Genomic DNA, 14,942 nt, shown 5'->3' on the forward strand with positions numbered 1-14,942 from the left:
TAAATAAATTTGCATAAATATAACAAATAATACCACAATGTATATATTTTTTTACAATTTAAATTATGTATAATTTTTTTGGAATTACAATAAAACATAAATAGTTATAAATTTAATTTTTATCAATATTTTTTTTTCCTTTTTAAAGATGGCTATTTTAAGACTAGTAAAATTGTTGTTGAATTTATTTTTATGACAATTACGCACATTCTGCCAAATGTTTCAGGTTTTTTTAAATTAAAGTGGCTTAAATGGAACAAATAATACCACAATGTATTTATAAAATATAATTTGCGACTATGGGAATTTGGGGGGGGGGAATTTAATCGTTCAATTATGTCAGAAAGCACAAACTAATCATGAAATAATGAATGAAATGTATAAAAATTATACATATATCCTTATTTTTTCAATTGATTTTGAAGTGAAATATGTTCATGAAACATTTTCATGACAGGTTTCGTGAGATTCACTCATAGACGTAGACTTAAAAACATCAGAAAAATGACAGACTGATTGAATCAATCAATCACGTTTTTCAAGTCTATGAAGCCTAAATGGATCTAGGAAAGAGGAAGAAGTTGAATCTGAATGAATCCAGAGCTGAATTATAATCAGAGATGCGTTATGATAAATGTCTTCCCTGCAGAAGCGTTGCAACGTCCCGCTCCACCTCTTCAAATGGACAATGAGGATCATATCTGAAACAGACAATTCTGCAGAGTTACAGATGCTAATTGTTTTCATTTATTACATTGCTTTTTGAAATACCTCACTCTGACTGGTCAACCGTGGCATTCTGTGCCCATATATTTGTGAAATGAAATGCAAATTACTCTGAATTTGGTACCTTTTGTAGGGAACTCCATCTGCGGCGATGAGAAACTTTTCAAAGTTCCATCGGATGTCATTGGCTTTAATGGGAGACCAGTAGAGCTTCCTGATGTCTCCAATGACTGGGTTAACAAACGGCAGAGCTTCCTAGAAGAACAAGGTCGCAGCAGAAAAGTGTAAGTTCTAAACAGACTTTATTTTGTTTATGCAAAGTATAATTTCCAATCTGTGGCCTGCTCTGTACCTTCAGGTAGGCGTATAGAGGATGTTCATCAGAGCCGTTCACCTCAATCCGGCTGAAGATGGGGAACTTTGGGAGGAAACCTCGTCCTGGTCTCACATACTGCAAAACATTCAGGGTTTCATGGTTCTCTTCTGGGGAAGAGTAGGGTGACATTTATTACTGACAATCTTCACACTTTAAAGTCATTTTTAAAGTCTCTTCTGCTATTTGATCAAAAATACAGTAACATTTTTGAAATATCATTGCAATTTCAAATAGCTCTTTTCTATTTCAATACATTTGAAAAGTATTTTATTCCTGTGATGCAAATCTCAATTTTCAGCATCATTACTCAGTGATCCTTCAGAAATATTCCTGATTATTATCAATGTTGAAAACACTTGTGCTGCTGAATATTTTTGTGGAACTGTGATACTTTTATTTATTTGTTTTCTTAAGGATTCTTTGATGAATAGAAATTTAAAAGAACTGTATTTATTTGAAAAATAAATAGTTTGTGTTTAATGAAGTGTAATGCATCATTACTGAACGAAAGTATAAAAAGAAAACAGGTTTTTGAACTAGGTGTTCTAAACCATCATACAGATGTGACAGCATCCCATGTGACAACTAGCCCCAGTCTCCCTTATTTAATAAATGTATGCAGCCCTAGATTCTAATATCTCATCTATGAACAATGAAGAGGTGAAAGATTTTACCAGGTGCCTGTAGGCCAAACTGATTGCAGGAGAAGCCAAGCACGGTGAAGCTCGGGCCTCCATACATGTCCATGAGTGCATTCATCCTGTGATACTGTACAGATTATTTACATATCGCTCATATTCTTTATAATACAAGTATTATTTTACAAAATAGAAATTAAAAGGCTTTTACTCCACATTAAATCAAATGGTTTGTTGAAAAGGGTCACAGTTACCTCTTCAATGGTGGACCCTCAGAAGGTTGCCACATTCACAATGAGAAGAACTTTTCCTCTGAAGATGCTGAGTGGAGCGGCCTTTCCCTCCAGGGTGTCCGTGGTGAAATCATAAACTGAATTTACAGCCATATTTACTGTAAATTCTCAGTTTGTGTGTTAGGGTGACTGCACGCAGTAACCTGTGGCTCTTGGCTGCGTTTCATTCAGAGTTCTGTATCTATTGGCTCAGCAGAGGTTCTGCATGGATGACTCTATTGTCTTGGAACCAGTCATTTTTTTGTCCCACGTTTGCAAAGGTATGCTGACCTGACGGTCACGTGAGTCTCCTCATTTCAATGGTCTGCTAATTGTGTGATTGGTCAACAGAAGCACTCCAGCACAGCAGCTGATGAATCAGGTTTGTTTTCTTTATTTTATGACTTCTAGGAACATCTCATCTAGAAATTACTTGCGTCATATAAATAAATGTAAAAAATAATAATAATAATAATAACACGCGTTTATTGAAGGTTTTTGGTATCGGATAATAATAATAAAATTTAAAAAAAATGTTAAAAAAATGTATATGCTTCATTTAGGGTTAGTTAGGCACGCCATGATTGGTCGATTATGTACAATGCCTGCACGCTATTGGTCAAACTACTTATCAGTCATTATCTTCTTCAAGTATGAAAACAACAAACATTTTTAGATGATTGAAGACCTGGGGTGTATTCCAGAAAGCAGGTTATGTGACATGCCCAGGTATGTTTGAGGATAAGTGAGCGGATAACCTCAGCTTTCGGTTCCAAAATCGGAGGTTACTTTCAGGGTAAGTAAGTAACCATAGCAACTTGCTCTCTGAAGATAACCTGCTCCGGAGCAGGTTATGTTCCAGGGTTAGTTCACTTCAGCGCTATCAGAGCATGTATGATCTACTGACGAGCCTTCAGTGGGCGTGACAGATAATATAAGTAATAAATAAGGTTAGCCTATATATTGCTCTAATATGGTTATTATATTTTATTGGCATATATAACAGTTATCTGTATAAATTATAAAACACTATTATGAAAATGTAATGTTTAATTTATTATATTAGCCTATATATATATATTTATTACATTTTATATTATCATCTCACACATGGATCGGTATTTTCTATAATGTATTTCTATAATAAAAATACATATCTGATATGACTTAATATATAATTAGCATCAAATAAACAATATAATTCTTATTCTCAAGGATTAAAGATTAAATGGAAAAAAAATTAAAATGATTGCAAAACCATCAATTAGGTGGCGATATGCACTAAGCATAAGGCCTACATGAAACTTTGAACAGAAGAAGAAAAAGAAGAAAGAAGCAGTATGGCGTGCTTATTCTTAGCGTCCGTTTCCATAGTGACTCGTCGATTCGTCGCTCTGTTGAGAATGTCTTGAGTCTTAACCAGGAACATACTCTGAGTTGAATGAACTTACTCCTGGATGCGTTTTTGGAACCACATACCTCGAGTAAGCAAGGTTTGGGGTTAATCAACCGACAGTTCAGGGTTTATCTGACGGTAAGTTAACCATGCTTTCTGGAATACACCCCTGTTTATCACACATAACGTTACATACACAACGATCGGTCTGTCTGGCATTCATTTGGCTCTGCCTGTTATTGTCTGTCCGTCTAACTACATCAAAACATATTTATCTATTCTGATGTATAACAGCACCACTTCTCCTTCCAGGTTGTTAGATGGCAGCAGTGAGTCACCGACGTATTATTGAATCCGTAGCAGCAGAACCCGGATGAGCCGGTCAGCTGTTTATCAATCATGATAAATAATGTGCGCGGATCAGAGGACAGTATCAGCATGGATCAAAAACCTGAAGAGCGCACGCAAAGCCAAAGTCACAGGTATATTTCATAAAGAGAGATGCAGGGGTTTGTGCACGGATTCAGAAAAACGCGTTCCCTGACTTGCATGCACAAACAGACAGAGATGCATTCAAGCAGCAGTAAGACATGAGGCGTTTTATTCTTTTGTCGGTTTTCCGAGACAGCGGGTGCGTCTGCGTGTTAAAACTAGTTGTCGTGTTTATAGCAGTGTATGCATAAGACAGTTGCTGTGTTGTTTTGTATGCATGTTAAAGGAATAGTTCTCCCAAAAATGAATATTTGCTGAATTTACTCACCCTCAGATCGTACAAGATGTAGATGAGTTTGTTTCTTCACGGGAGCGGATTTGGAGAAATGTAGTATTCCATCACTTGCTTACCAATGGAAGTGAATGGGTGCCGTCAGAATGAGAGTCCAAACAGCTGATAAAAAACGTATTTAAACTTCAAATTGTCAGTTCTGGACAATTCCTCACATCATCCAGTGAAAAAGTTCATCTCCTGTTGTCTCTCACATCAAAAATCCATCCAATTTGAGCTGTTTTGGCTTGTAAGTAGTGCTTGATCTGTGCAGATTTCTCTCCTGAATCAGACGAGATGATTTTTTTCAATGGAGGAAGCGTTATTATGTATTATGGACTCGTATTTTGGCCGAAAGCAGCGGTTTGAAGTTGAAATGCCTTAATGATTTCTTTCTTATAAACACACAGCTTTTCACTTCACAAGATGTTAACTGATGCACTGGAGTACTTGTGGATTATTGTGATGTTTTTATCAGCTGTTTGGACTCTCATTCTGACGGCACCCATTCACTGCAGAGGGTCAGTTGGTGAGCAGATTTGTGATTGAAGTGTGTGTTTTGTGACAGATGTCAGCTGCTGGACCTTCCGTGGGAGGATGTGTTAGTTACACACGTGTTCTGCTACCTGCCGCTGCGTCACATGGTCAGCTTACAGTGCGTCAGCAAGAGCTTTCGTTCTCTCATCCAGGTGTATCTGGCCAACTGCCGTAAGTTTGAACCTGCACAGGTGAGAGAAATATAGTATTTAACTTTCAGATGAAATACTCAAGTGTTCTTGCTGTGTATAAGTCTGTTTGACAGTTTAAAGCTCTCCTTGCCCTCTCAAACAACTTATATATTTGTATTAGGGATGCACCATACTACCATTCAAATGTTTAGGGTCAGTAAATGTCTTAATGTTTTTTAAGAAGTCTCTGTTTACCAAAGCTGCATTATTTGATCAAGAATACAGTAAAATGGTAATATTGTGAAATATCGTTACGACTTAAATATCTGTTTTCTATTTGAATATATTTTTAAATGTAATTTATTCCTGTGATGTTTTGCTGTGAATTATAAATTATACAGTTACTAAATAAAAAATGTATTTCTTTCAAAATTTAAAAAAAAAAAAAAAGTACTGTGTATCAGTTCCATATCAATGGCTGATATTAGAAGTTTTTCATTTTAACAGTATCTGTTCATGTTGGTTTTGTTTTTGCCAATTTGCCGTCGTCTAACACTCAAAGTAAATATTTAAAAACGTTCATTAAACTGTTGAAATTAATATCCATTTTCCATACTGTACATTATAATGTTGTTATTCCTAAATTAACTTGCACCATTTAAAGCAACTGAATTTGTTTTATTGTGTTAGTTTTATTTAGAGGAAATATATAGTTTCTTATTTTAATTTTAATATCTGCTATTTATTGGTTATAAAATAATTATGTTTAAGTTAATTTAGTTAAGTTTGTGAGTATTAGCCAGAATTTTAATATTGCTGTTATGCTCTATACCTAATTTGTATATATTTGAAATTTGTGGAAATAACAATTATAATGTAATATAATATAATAATAATAATAATTGTGACCTTATTGAAAAAAAATTAATTTGTTTAAAAAAAAAAAAAAAAAATCCTACTGTAGTTTTACATTGTACCAGCATTTCAGATCCAAGGCTGCTGGAATATTGGACAAATATTCTCTATTTCATCAATCTTGCATACTGTTGTTCTTGTGTTTCTCTTCAGACAGGGCCTCACATTCCTAAAGAAGCCTTTTGCTCAATGCTTCGCCACAACCAAGTTCTCCACCACCTCTGCGTCAGCAACTGCTCCGATTGGATCACAGACAAAGAGCTTCTGCCGGTGATTGGCCAGAACCAGCACCTGCTGCGCGTGGACATGCGCAGCTGCGTTCACCTGAGCCGTCATGCGCTGGTGGCCGTGTCTCTGAGCTGCCCGCGGCTGCAGCACCTGAGCCTGGCGCACTGCGAGTGGGTGGACAGTCTGGCGCTGCGCAGCCTGGCCGATCACTGCTCGGACCTGCGCTCGCTGGACGTCACCGCCTGCAGACAGCTGAAGGACGACGCCGTGTGCTACCTGGCGGGGAAGTGTCCGGCGCTGCGCTCGCTCTCTGTGGCTGTTAACGCCAACATCACGGACACGGCGGTGGAGGAGGTGGCCAAAAAGTGCAGAGAGCTGGAGAGGCTGGACCTCACGGGGTGCCTGCGAGTGAGAAACGAAGCGATCAGGTGTGCTGTGTTTGTTTTAAGGTCATAAAAGGTCAAAAAATTTAACTGCTGAAAAAAATAAATAATTGCAATTTATTAAAAATAAAAGGTCCTGCTTGTTTGTAAGACTGCTCAGTTTGGCCAGAAATAAAATAGATATTATTTATAGATAGATAGATATAATTATTATTAAATTTAGGTTCTAAAAATTTTACTTTTAATAATAATAATAATAATAATAAAAATTATTATTATTACAGATTTTGATTTGTTATTATAGGTTCTGCTTGTTTGTAAGACTGCAAAATTTTATAAAGTTGTTCTTGTTGTTATTATTATTACAGATTTTTATTTAGTATTATTATTATTATTGTTATTTTTATTATTATTATACTGTAGGTCCAGCTTGTTTGTAAGACTGCAAAATTTGCCCATAAATGTAGTGATTATTTATATATGACAAAAAAAAAATAATAATAGTAGTAATAATAATAATATAAATAATGATGGTTGTTGTTACTATTACTAAATCTAAGTACTAAGAAAACTAATTTAGTAGCAATAATAAAAATTACTGTCATTGTTTATTGTATGTTTAGTATTATTATTAATAAATTGAAATACCAAAAATAAGAAATATTACTATTGTAAAACTTTACTGTAAAATAAAACTGATTATTTAAGAAAAGTTATTACATGACAGGGAAATAAAAAATCTGTTATAACTAAATCAAAATATTAAACAAAATCAAAACTATTGCTATTGTAATATGTCTCTGTAAAATAAATATATTTTTGAGATAAATTATATAACAATGATTTTATTTTGCAGTAAAACTGTAAAATTACAACACTACGATGTATGGCTGTATTAATTTCTTAATTTTCAATTGTGCCACCAAGTTTATTTTAGCAAAAAAACGCAAATAGCTTCTCTTTAGTTGACAAGAGTCCATTTCTAAACGCTTATTACTACAAATTTGGGAATGTGTTGCTGCACGTTATAAGCAACCCAAACTCAGAGTGCTTCATGTGGAGCAGCATTTCCTGCAAACCAAGCTTTTTAATAACTTTTGTTTATCTGTGTTCAGGACATTAGCAGAGTACTGCCCCAAACTGCAGTCTCTCAAGGTGAACCACTGTCACAACGTAACCGAGTCCAGTCTGGGCGTTCTGCGCCGGCGTAACGTGGAGATCGATGTGGAGCCTCCCCTGCAGAGGGCGCTAGTGCTGCTGCAGGACGTCGTGGGCTTCGCTCCCTTCATTAACCTGCAGATATAGCACAACATCTGGACCATTCTGGAGTGCAGAAGAGGTGAGGTACCAGATCAGAACTAGCAATGAAATCAAAGCTAACCTATGTTTCTGATCTCCAAAAAAAACATTTCATATTTCTAACCTTTTATCAAAATGTACTGCCTCTGGGTAGTCTGTTGCTTTGATGTAGTTAAGTTAATGGAAGCCTGTGTGAAATGTTTGTTTTGTTTCGTAGGTCCTCTCTCATCCACAATCTTACTCTGGAAGGCCGACTTTTGAAACACACTTTTACACCAATGCAATTTCACAGAAGACACAGCAACAAATCCACATTTCAAGTGCTTGATTGTTTTAGTGTATTTTAGCAATTAAAAAGAAACTTTCTTTGGTTTGAAACGATGCTGCAGGCTTTCGGAATGAGGACTCAAGCAAATCTGGTCCCATTGTTAATGGTATTTATGATAATCATTAGAAGGAAGTTGGTGAAAATATATTATTTATTGAAGCAGCTTTCTGTTTTCATGCAGGAACCAAAAGATGTGTCGTTTTGCACTCATGAAATACTGAAATATTTGCACTTTTTTTCAGTACATCTGAACATTACAGTCCTTCAGCTTTACTGGACCATCAGATTTTCTCTCAGCTTCATTAGACAAATCTGTAAACGGGAACGCAGATCTTCCTTGAAATAATCAAGTCATGTTTTACAGAAGCAAACTGGCATATTTAGAGCTCTGTGTTGATTTTATTTACATTAGTCTAATAATAGATAAGAATGGAATCATGTTTAGGAACTGAACATCATAGATTCTTATTTAAATGTGACTTGTATGGATATTGATTCATATGCACTTTGAAACCTCAGTTTGAAAAGCATTGAAGCTGGAAAATCAATATTGGTTCTGATTTGCTTCACAGGTTTGCATTGTTTAAATAAGACAAATCTTATAGTATATTTTAATATTGCTATCAAATTTGACTTTTTGCTGGTGTTTCTCTATATGTTGCATTCATAATATTTCATCAAGATCCTAAATTTACAGATCTGAAACATTTATAAAGTGTGGCCAGGTCTGTATGTGGTTCATGACAATTTCCAATCACAATGTGCTTATTTTGTATGCTGGAGGACTTTTAGGAGCTCTGTATTATTATTATTATTTTTTTTCCTTTTTTTTTTTCTTTATTATTCAGCATTTTAACATCACAGTGGTATACGATTTTTGCACATGCACTGTGCTTTGATGTGTTTTGCTTTCGTATAATTCTGTAAATGTGTGGTTGTTAATTAAGTGCATAAATGTTTTATGCAAATTGCTGAGAAAGTATAAAGTCTTATGCAATACGATGCTTTGAAATTGTATCTGGCCTTATTTGGATCACATGGCATGTTAATGCAGTAGTTGACCCAAAAATGAACATTTGCTGGAAATTTACCACCCTCCGTACCACTTGCTCACCAATGGATTCTCTGCAGTGAATGGGTGCCGTCAGAATGAATTTGTTTCTTACAAACACGCAGCTTTTCACATCGGAAGATGTTAATTAATGGACTGGAGTGGTATGGATCACTTTTGGATTATTGTGATGTTTAGATTAGCTTTTTGGGCTCTCATTCTGACGGCACCCATTCACTGCAGAGGATCCATTGGTGAGCAAGTGATAGAATGCTACATTTCTCTAAATAAGTTCCCGTGAAGAAACAAACTATTGGAGGGACCAAAGGTGAGTTAATTTTCAGCACATTTTCACTTTCGGGTGAACTATTTCTTTAAGAAGCAGGATGATTGAACCTTTTAACTCTAACTTCATCATGCTGTTTAACCAGCAGAGGGCAGTGTTGCCTATGCTTTCGGATGGATGAATGGCTTTTATAAATTGCAGGATGGAAGTGGAAATTTGCATTGATTTACAAACACTGTTTCTGTAAAACATGGATTTTAAAGTTGAAAAATCTTTATTTTTATGGTTTTGGATCATAGTTATGAAAGCAGAGATGCCAAGGAGTTTGACTTGAAATCCTGCACTGGTTCAAACGCTGCTCCTGGTGCAAGAAAAGGAGGTTTACTTTTGATTTGTACAAGGAAACCCTGCTTGAATCCTGAAACTCCATGTGCCGAGTCTTTACTAAAAGTAATTTGTACTCCACGTGAATAGAAGGAAGGTGGTGTCCTAATGACCTGAATTACAGAATTATTAGTCATATAGCTTTATTATCCCTGTTGAGCCCTATAAACTCAAACTGGTTTCTGGATTGTGAAACTCTTTGTGTATAAAAGTCAGATTTAATTTATATGCATCTGAAAGGCATCTACCATTTGTTATTCAGCACGTTTCATAAGCAGACAAATAGAAAATAAAAAAAGGTTGATTTAAAATAAGATTAAGGAAAGAAAATGTATAATAAAAATTGACATTGAAATGGTCTCATTGAATTCACAGTTATACTATACAGGAGTAAATGGAACTATTTTGTACAAATAGCAGATTCAAGTGTTTTTTTTGTTGTTGTTGTTGTTGTTGTTTTTTTAATGTAAAAATCACAAAATTACTTTTTTTATTATTTCTATGATCTCCAAAAAAGGAGCAAAATGTGATAGCCTTCATAAAGAAAAGAAAAAAGTATAACAACATCCAACTTTACATATTTTGTTCTATTTATTTGTGCCTACATTCTCCTCAAAAACGGGTCTTTCGGTGTTTGTTTATTTCTTTGCAATTCGATGTAGGTCAGAAACGAATCACGTATAGTGTGATAACAGTGGTAAACGTCTCTTTACCCTTTATATTCATAGACTGACTTTATTAAATTGGGATCACAGCGGTTGTTTGGGGTTTGTTTTCCTCCTGAGATGCGACCTGAAAAACTCGTCACACCTGTCAGTAATTTCAGCACGCGAGCACTGAGCATGCGCTCTGCGTCCGTACTGACGCACTGCCTACTGCATACTACATAGAATTAGCGCGAGCAGAGGGAATGGCGATTAACATGAAACCGTGTCTGAAAACGGGCGGGGCTAAGCGGACCACACGTTCTCTTATTGGTCAGGGAGTAAATGGTCATAATTAATATAATTATTTTTACTCAAATTGTAGGGAAAGCTATTAGTGTCTTGTTAATTATATTTCACACGATTTTCTCTGTCTTGTTGGCATATTATTTTGGTTGCTACTGAATGACCGTTTGAATGCTTTTATCTGTAAATATACCAGGCTAATTGTAAGCCTTACTTTAAAGTAATTGTTTTTATTATTTTATTATTATTATTATTATTTTTGGGCTATTAAGAAGATAAAGAATTGTATAAATACCATCTTCATGCAATCTGTAAACAAACAAGAGCAATTATTTTCTCTACCTGTTTTTCTTATTTTTATGTGATTTGTCCATTTGTAAAAAAATATTTGTATTTATACATTAGAATTGAAAGTGATCTCATCTTAATGTGTAATAGCCTATTTAATTTGTAATTTTTTGTAACTTGAGGAAAGACAGCGCTGTCACGAGGTGTATGTTACTTTTCACATCGGTACTCAAGATGGACCAATCACAGTCATGTTTGATTAGGTACTTTTTTTTTTTTTGTAATCGATTTTGTAGAGATAACTAAAATTAATTTTATATTATGCATGTCAGATAATATGCTCTAAAATTAATACATTTAAACATATATGCTGTTAATTAGCATTTTCCCGTAACTTTTACCTCTTGTATTGATGAAAGAAGGACAGTGATGTCAGGTACTGACGAGGTAGCTATGTGTTACATTTCCCAGCGCTACTCCGCACGAGCCAATCACAGTCAACTGCGAATACCAGTAAACTTTTTTGTAATCGATTTTATGAAGATATTTCAATATGCATATCGGCCGGTATGTTTTCACATCAATCCTATATTAAGGCGATTATACTGTTTAATATACAAATGTCCCCAATTCTTTTGATTTAAATTCCAATGCACCTCGATAGAGTATTCGTCTTAATGAGCCACTACGCGCCCCCTGGAGGAAGAACTACCAAGTGTAACAGGTAACAGCAGCGCTTTCCACCCTCCGTGCGTACTGCACTAGTAGTAGGAGTAGTGTGGTAGAGCGTGATTGCGAACACACCTCGTGCTCTCACCGGCGGGGCTGATGTCTGACTCTATTAGTTAGACACACTCAGTTCTCTGCTGTCCTTCTCATTCCCCCGTAAAAAACGAATGCAAGACAGAGTCGAGGAGCTGTCCACTTCAGCACCGCGAGCGGGACCATCCACACATACCCAGACTGAGCCTCTTGAGGATGATGAAGATGAAGAAGAAGATGATGATGATGCTGAGTGCATGCGGACTGCAGTAACACACCAGCAGCAGACCCGCATTCCTCCATCCACACAGCCACCTGAACCTCCGGTAAGAGTTTCTCTTGTTTCATGCGTGTCTGCTGGCTTTTACACGGAGCTGATGTCCTGATGCCCTGATGCAGTGGCATGCTGTTGCATGCAGCATGCAGAAGCATTGCAGTCAGTCCTGGGAGAATGTCATTTTCAAACTCATGCTGGATCAGTGTTGATTTCCACGAGATGTGGCCTGAGATTCCTTGTCCTTAAGGACACCGGACAGGCGACCTTTAAATGCTCCAATAAAGCTGGAATATGTATGTTTTGAGGTTTTTAAGCTGTCAATAATGCAATAATTTTGTAAGTTCATTGGAATCAACCAGTTGATCATTCTAGGACGTTGAGGTCACTCTGATGCTCTGCATCTACTGTATGTTAATGTGAATGATTTGATGTGGTTCAGAGATGTGGCTGTTTGATTTTATGTAAGGCTTAGATATCTAGTGGATGTTCTTTCTTCCTTTCTGATGTGCTGCTTGTGTTTGGATATAAAACCCAGCATAAGTTTTTATGATATCAGCAGTTTGTTTGTATATGCTTGTTGAGAGGTGAAGTGTGTTAGGGCTGTTGTAATGGATGATAATGCAGATAAATACACAGCACACCTTAATAATGAGAAAATGTGATGTACAAAAAAGGCTGTAACCAAGTATTTTACACACAATTTCTATAAATGTACTATGGTATATTAACTATAGACAGCTAATTAGCCAATATTTGGCTCTTTTTAGATTATCTGGCAATTAATACAAGTTTTAGCCAGATAATTCCCCCCCCCCTTGTTTTTTCATCAGATTTGGAGAAATGTAGCATTCCATCACTGGATCCTCTGCAGTGAATGGGTGCCATCAGAATGACAGCTGATAAAAAACATCACAATAATCCACACCACTCCAGTCCATCAATGAATGTCTTGTGAAGCCAAAAGCTGTGTGTTTGTAAGAAACAAATCCCATATTAAGATGTCTGGCTTGAAACAGGAGAGAAATCTGCACATATCAAGTGCTGTTTATAAGTGAAAACAGTCCAAAACAGCTCCAAACAAATATCTCAATGGATTTTGATGTGAGAGACAACAGAAGATGGACTTTTCCATTGTAGGAAGCATAATTATGCTTCCTAAAAACTGTGACTTGAATGCAATGTAAGTCGCTTTGGATAAAAGCGTCTGCTAAATGCATAAATGTAAATGTAAAATGTAAATGTAAATTATGGGTTATGGACTCTTATTTTATATTTTGACGGCACCCATTCACTGCAGAGGATCCATTGGTGAGCAAGTGATGGATTGCTGCATTTCTCCAAATCTGATGAAGAAACAAACTCGCCTACAGGATGGCCTGAGGTTGAGGATATTTTCATTTTTGGGTGAACTAGTCCTTTAAGTTGTATTATATCGGCCTTCAGGCATCCAGCTCTCTAGAAATCAATGTCTGCAATTAACGTTAAGATATAATGCCAATATAAAAACATAATGAGGACAAATGAGACTTGCACAGCATTTGGAATATTATGTTACACAATATTCACTTAAAATGCACTCAAAACATCAAACAAAAATGACAGGACAATTATTAATTGACAGGACTTCTGGTGTATTTCACAATTGGCACAAGTAGAAACTAACACTTCTGTTAATCGGTCAAGCCGGCGTGGTTAACAGCTGATGCGATAACCTCAAATTGTCCAGGAAATTGGCTGATTAATCAGCCTGGTCAATACAGCAGTGTATCGTTAGCGCTGTTGAAAGCTGTTAGGTCTCTTTCAATCGTTCGGTCTCTGTTGAAAGAGCCGTGTTTCTCTCTGTCTGGTTTTGGCGGTTACAGCAGATGCTGTCCTGAGAAAGACGTGGGACTCCTTAAGGATGATGAATTATAGTGTCTGACACAAAGCTGCAGGTGCTGCGACTCTTCGGGATACAAATGGCATGTCCTTTAGCATGGCGAGAGAAAGAGCGAGAAAGCAAATAGATAAAGAGGTAAACAGACGATCAGATGGATGAAATTATGAGTCATGTGTCATCTGTCTGAGGGTCAGCTCTGATGTTTTGTCTTCATCTATTGATGTCGCAGAGGATTTCAGACAGCATGAAGAAAGAGAGATGTTATCCTGGATTGATGAAGCCTTTCTGACCTTTAAAACTCCTCATATTGTTGTATTTTCTCCTTTTATCATAACATTCTTATCTTTGAGCTCAGTTTTGACTTCATTTCAGATGTAAAAGATGTTTATATGCTCTACAGCTGATGCAATATATTTATCAGCATATTGTGACATGCACATTTTTTCCCACTGTTATCTTCCGGAAAAACTGGAAATGCACGCTGAGGCATTGTTCGTAAATCGGCACAGTGATTTAATAAAGTCATTATTTTTAATGAATGTCCTTAAAGCTGAAGTGTACCATTATTTTCAATGCTAAAATAATTTGTTGAGGCACATTTATGAGTGCACCATTTGTGGCTGATTTTCCTGAAAAGCATAACATTGTGGCACATTCAAATTTTTAAAATTGCTTTTATTTGCTTGAGCAGCACGACACACCAACATGATCTCAATCGCTTGAGGTCTGTTTTGTCCATCTAATGTATGACAGAGCCAGTGATTGGGAAGCCTGTTTGAAAAGTTGTTATTTTTGCAATTTTCTTTTAGTGATGAATGTGGCACCAAAATTACACATTTCAGTTTTTCAAAAGTAACAGACAAGAGAGCAGTGAATTGCAAAATGAATGCCATTATGGTGCTTCCACTTGTCTGTATATTTATTCACACTATCATTCAAACATTAGTGGTTGGTAGGATTGTTTTTGTTTTTGTTTTTTGAAAGAAATGAATGCTTTTATTCAGCAAGGATGCATTAAAATGTTCAAAAGTGACAGTAAAGACATTTATAATATTAGAAAAGATTATTTTTCA

At 36.0% G+C, this 14,942-nt stretch overlaps 3 protein-coding genes across 8 annotated transcripts in view; 2 read left to right on the plus strand and 1 right to left on the minus strand.

The window, feature by feature from the left end:
- Positions 1 to 307: 307 nt before the first annotated feature.
- gpx9 (glutathione peroxidase 9) lies at positions 308 to 2,367 on the minus strand. 2 transcript variants are annotated; one of them, XM_058793994.1, is made up of 5 exons: positions 1,995 to 2,367; positions 1,777 to 1,870; positions 1,079 to 1,206; positions 851 to 981; positions 308 to 701 (listed from the first exon to the last, which is right to left on the minus strand). In XM_058793994.1, exons 2-5 carry the CDS (start codon positions 1,859 to 1,861, stop codon positions 626 to 628), a joined length of 420 nt encoding a protein of 139 aa, XP_058649977.1. In that variant the 5' UTR covers positions 1,862 to 1,870; positions 1,995 to 2,367; the 3' UTR covers positions 308 to 625. The 2 variants fall into 2 exon arrangements, with proteins under 2 accessions (XP_058649977.1, XP_058649976.1); XM_058793993.1 differs by having other exon boundaries at positions 1,079 to 1,209.
- A 1,081-nt stretch (positions 2,368 to 3,448) lies between these two features.
- Positions 3,449 to 9,838, plus strand: fbxl15 (F-box and leucine-rich repeat protein 15). 2 transcript variants are annotated; one of them, XM_058793645.1, is made up of 6 exons: positions 3,449 to 3,546; positions 3,721 to 3,991; positions 4,740 to 4,899; positions 5,908 to 6,410; positions 7,481 to 7,704; positions 7,882 to 9,838. In XM_058793645.1, exons 3-5 carry the CDS (start codon positions 4,813 to 4,815, stop codon positions 7,668 to 7,670), a joined length of 780 nt encoding a protein of 259 aa, XP_058649628.1. In that variant the 5' UTR covers positions 3,449 to 3,546; positions 3,721 to 3,991; positions 4,740 to 4,812; the 3' UTR covers positions 7,671 to 7,704; positions 7,882 to 9,838. The 2 variants fall into 2 exon arrangements, with proteins under 2 accessions (XP_058649628.1, XP_058649627.1); XM_058793644.1 differs by having other exon boundaries at positions 3,721 to 3,890; positions 7,882 to 9,834.
- Positions 9,839 to 11,651: 1,813 nt separating this feature from the next.
- The window catches only part of LOC131551104 (PH and SEC7 domain-containing protein 1-like), a 67,134-nt gene continuing 63,843 nt past the window's right edge, over positions 11,652 to 14,942 (plus strand). For all 4 annotated transcript variants that reach the window (XR_009273698.1, XR_009273697.1, XR_009273699.1 and 1 more), the window contains exon 1: positions 11,652 to 12,039. The gene's annotated coding sequence lies outside the window, so the exon portion shown is untranslated. The remainder of the gene's footprint in view (positions 12,040 to 14,942) is intronic.

Source organism: Onychostoma macrolepis, chromosome 12 (genome assembly GCF_012432095.1).
Source record: "Onychostoma macrolepis isolate SWU-2019 chromosome 12, ASM1243209v1, whole genome shotgun sequence".
Classification (NCBI taxonomy): domain Eukaryota; kingdom Metazoa; phylum Chordata; class Actinopteri; order Cypriniformes; family Cyprinidae; genus Onychostoma; species Onychostoma macrolepis.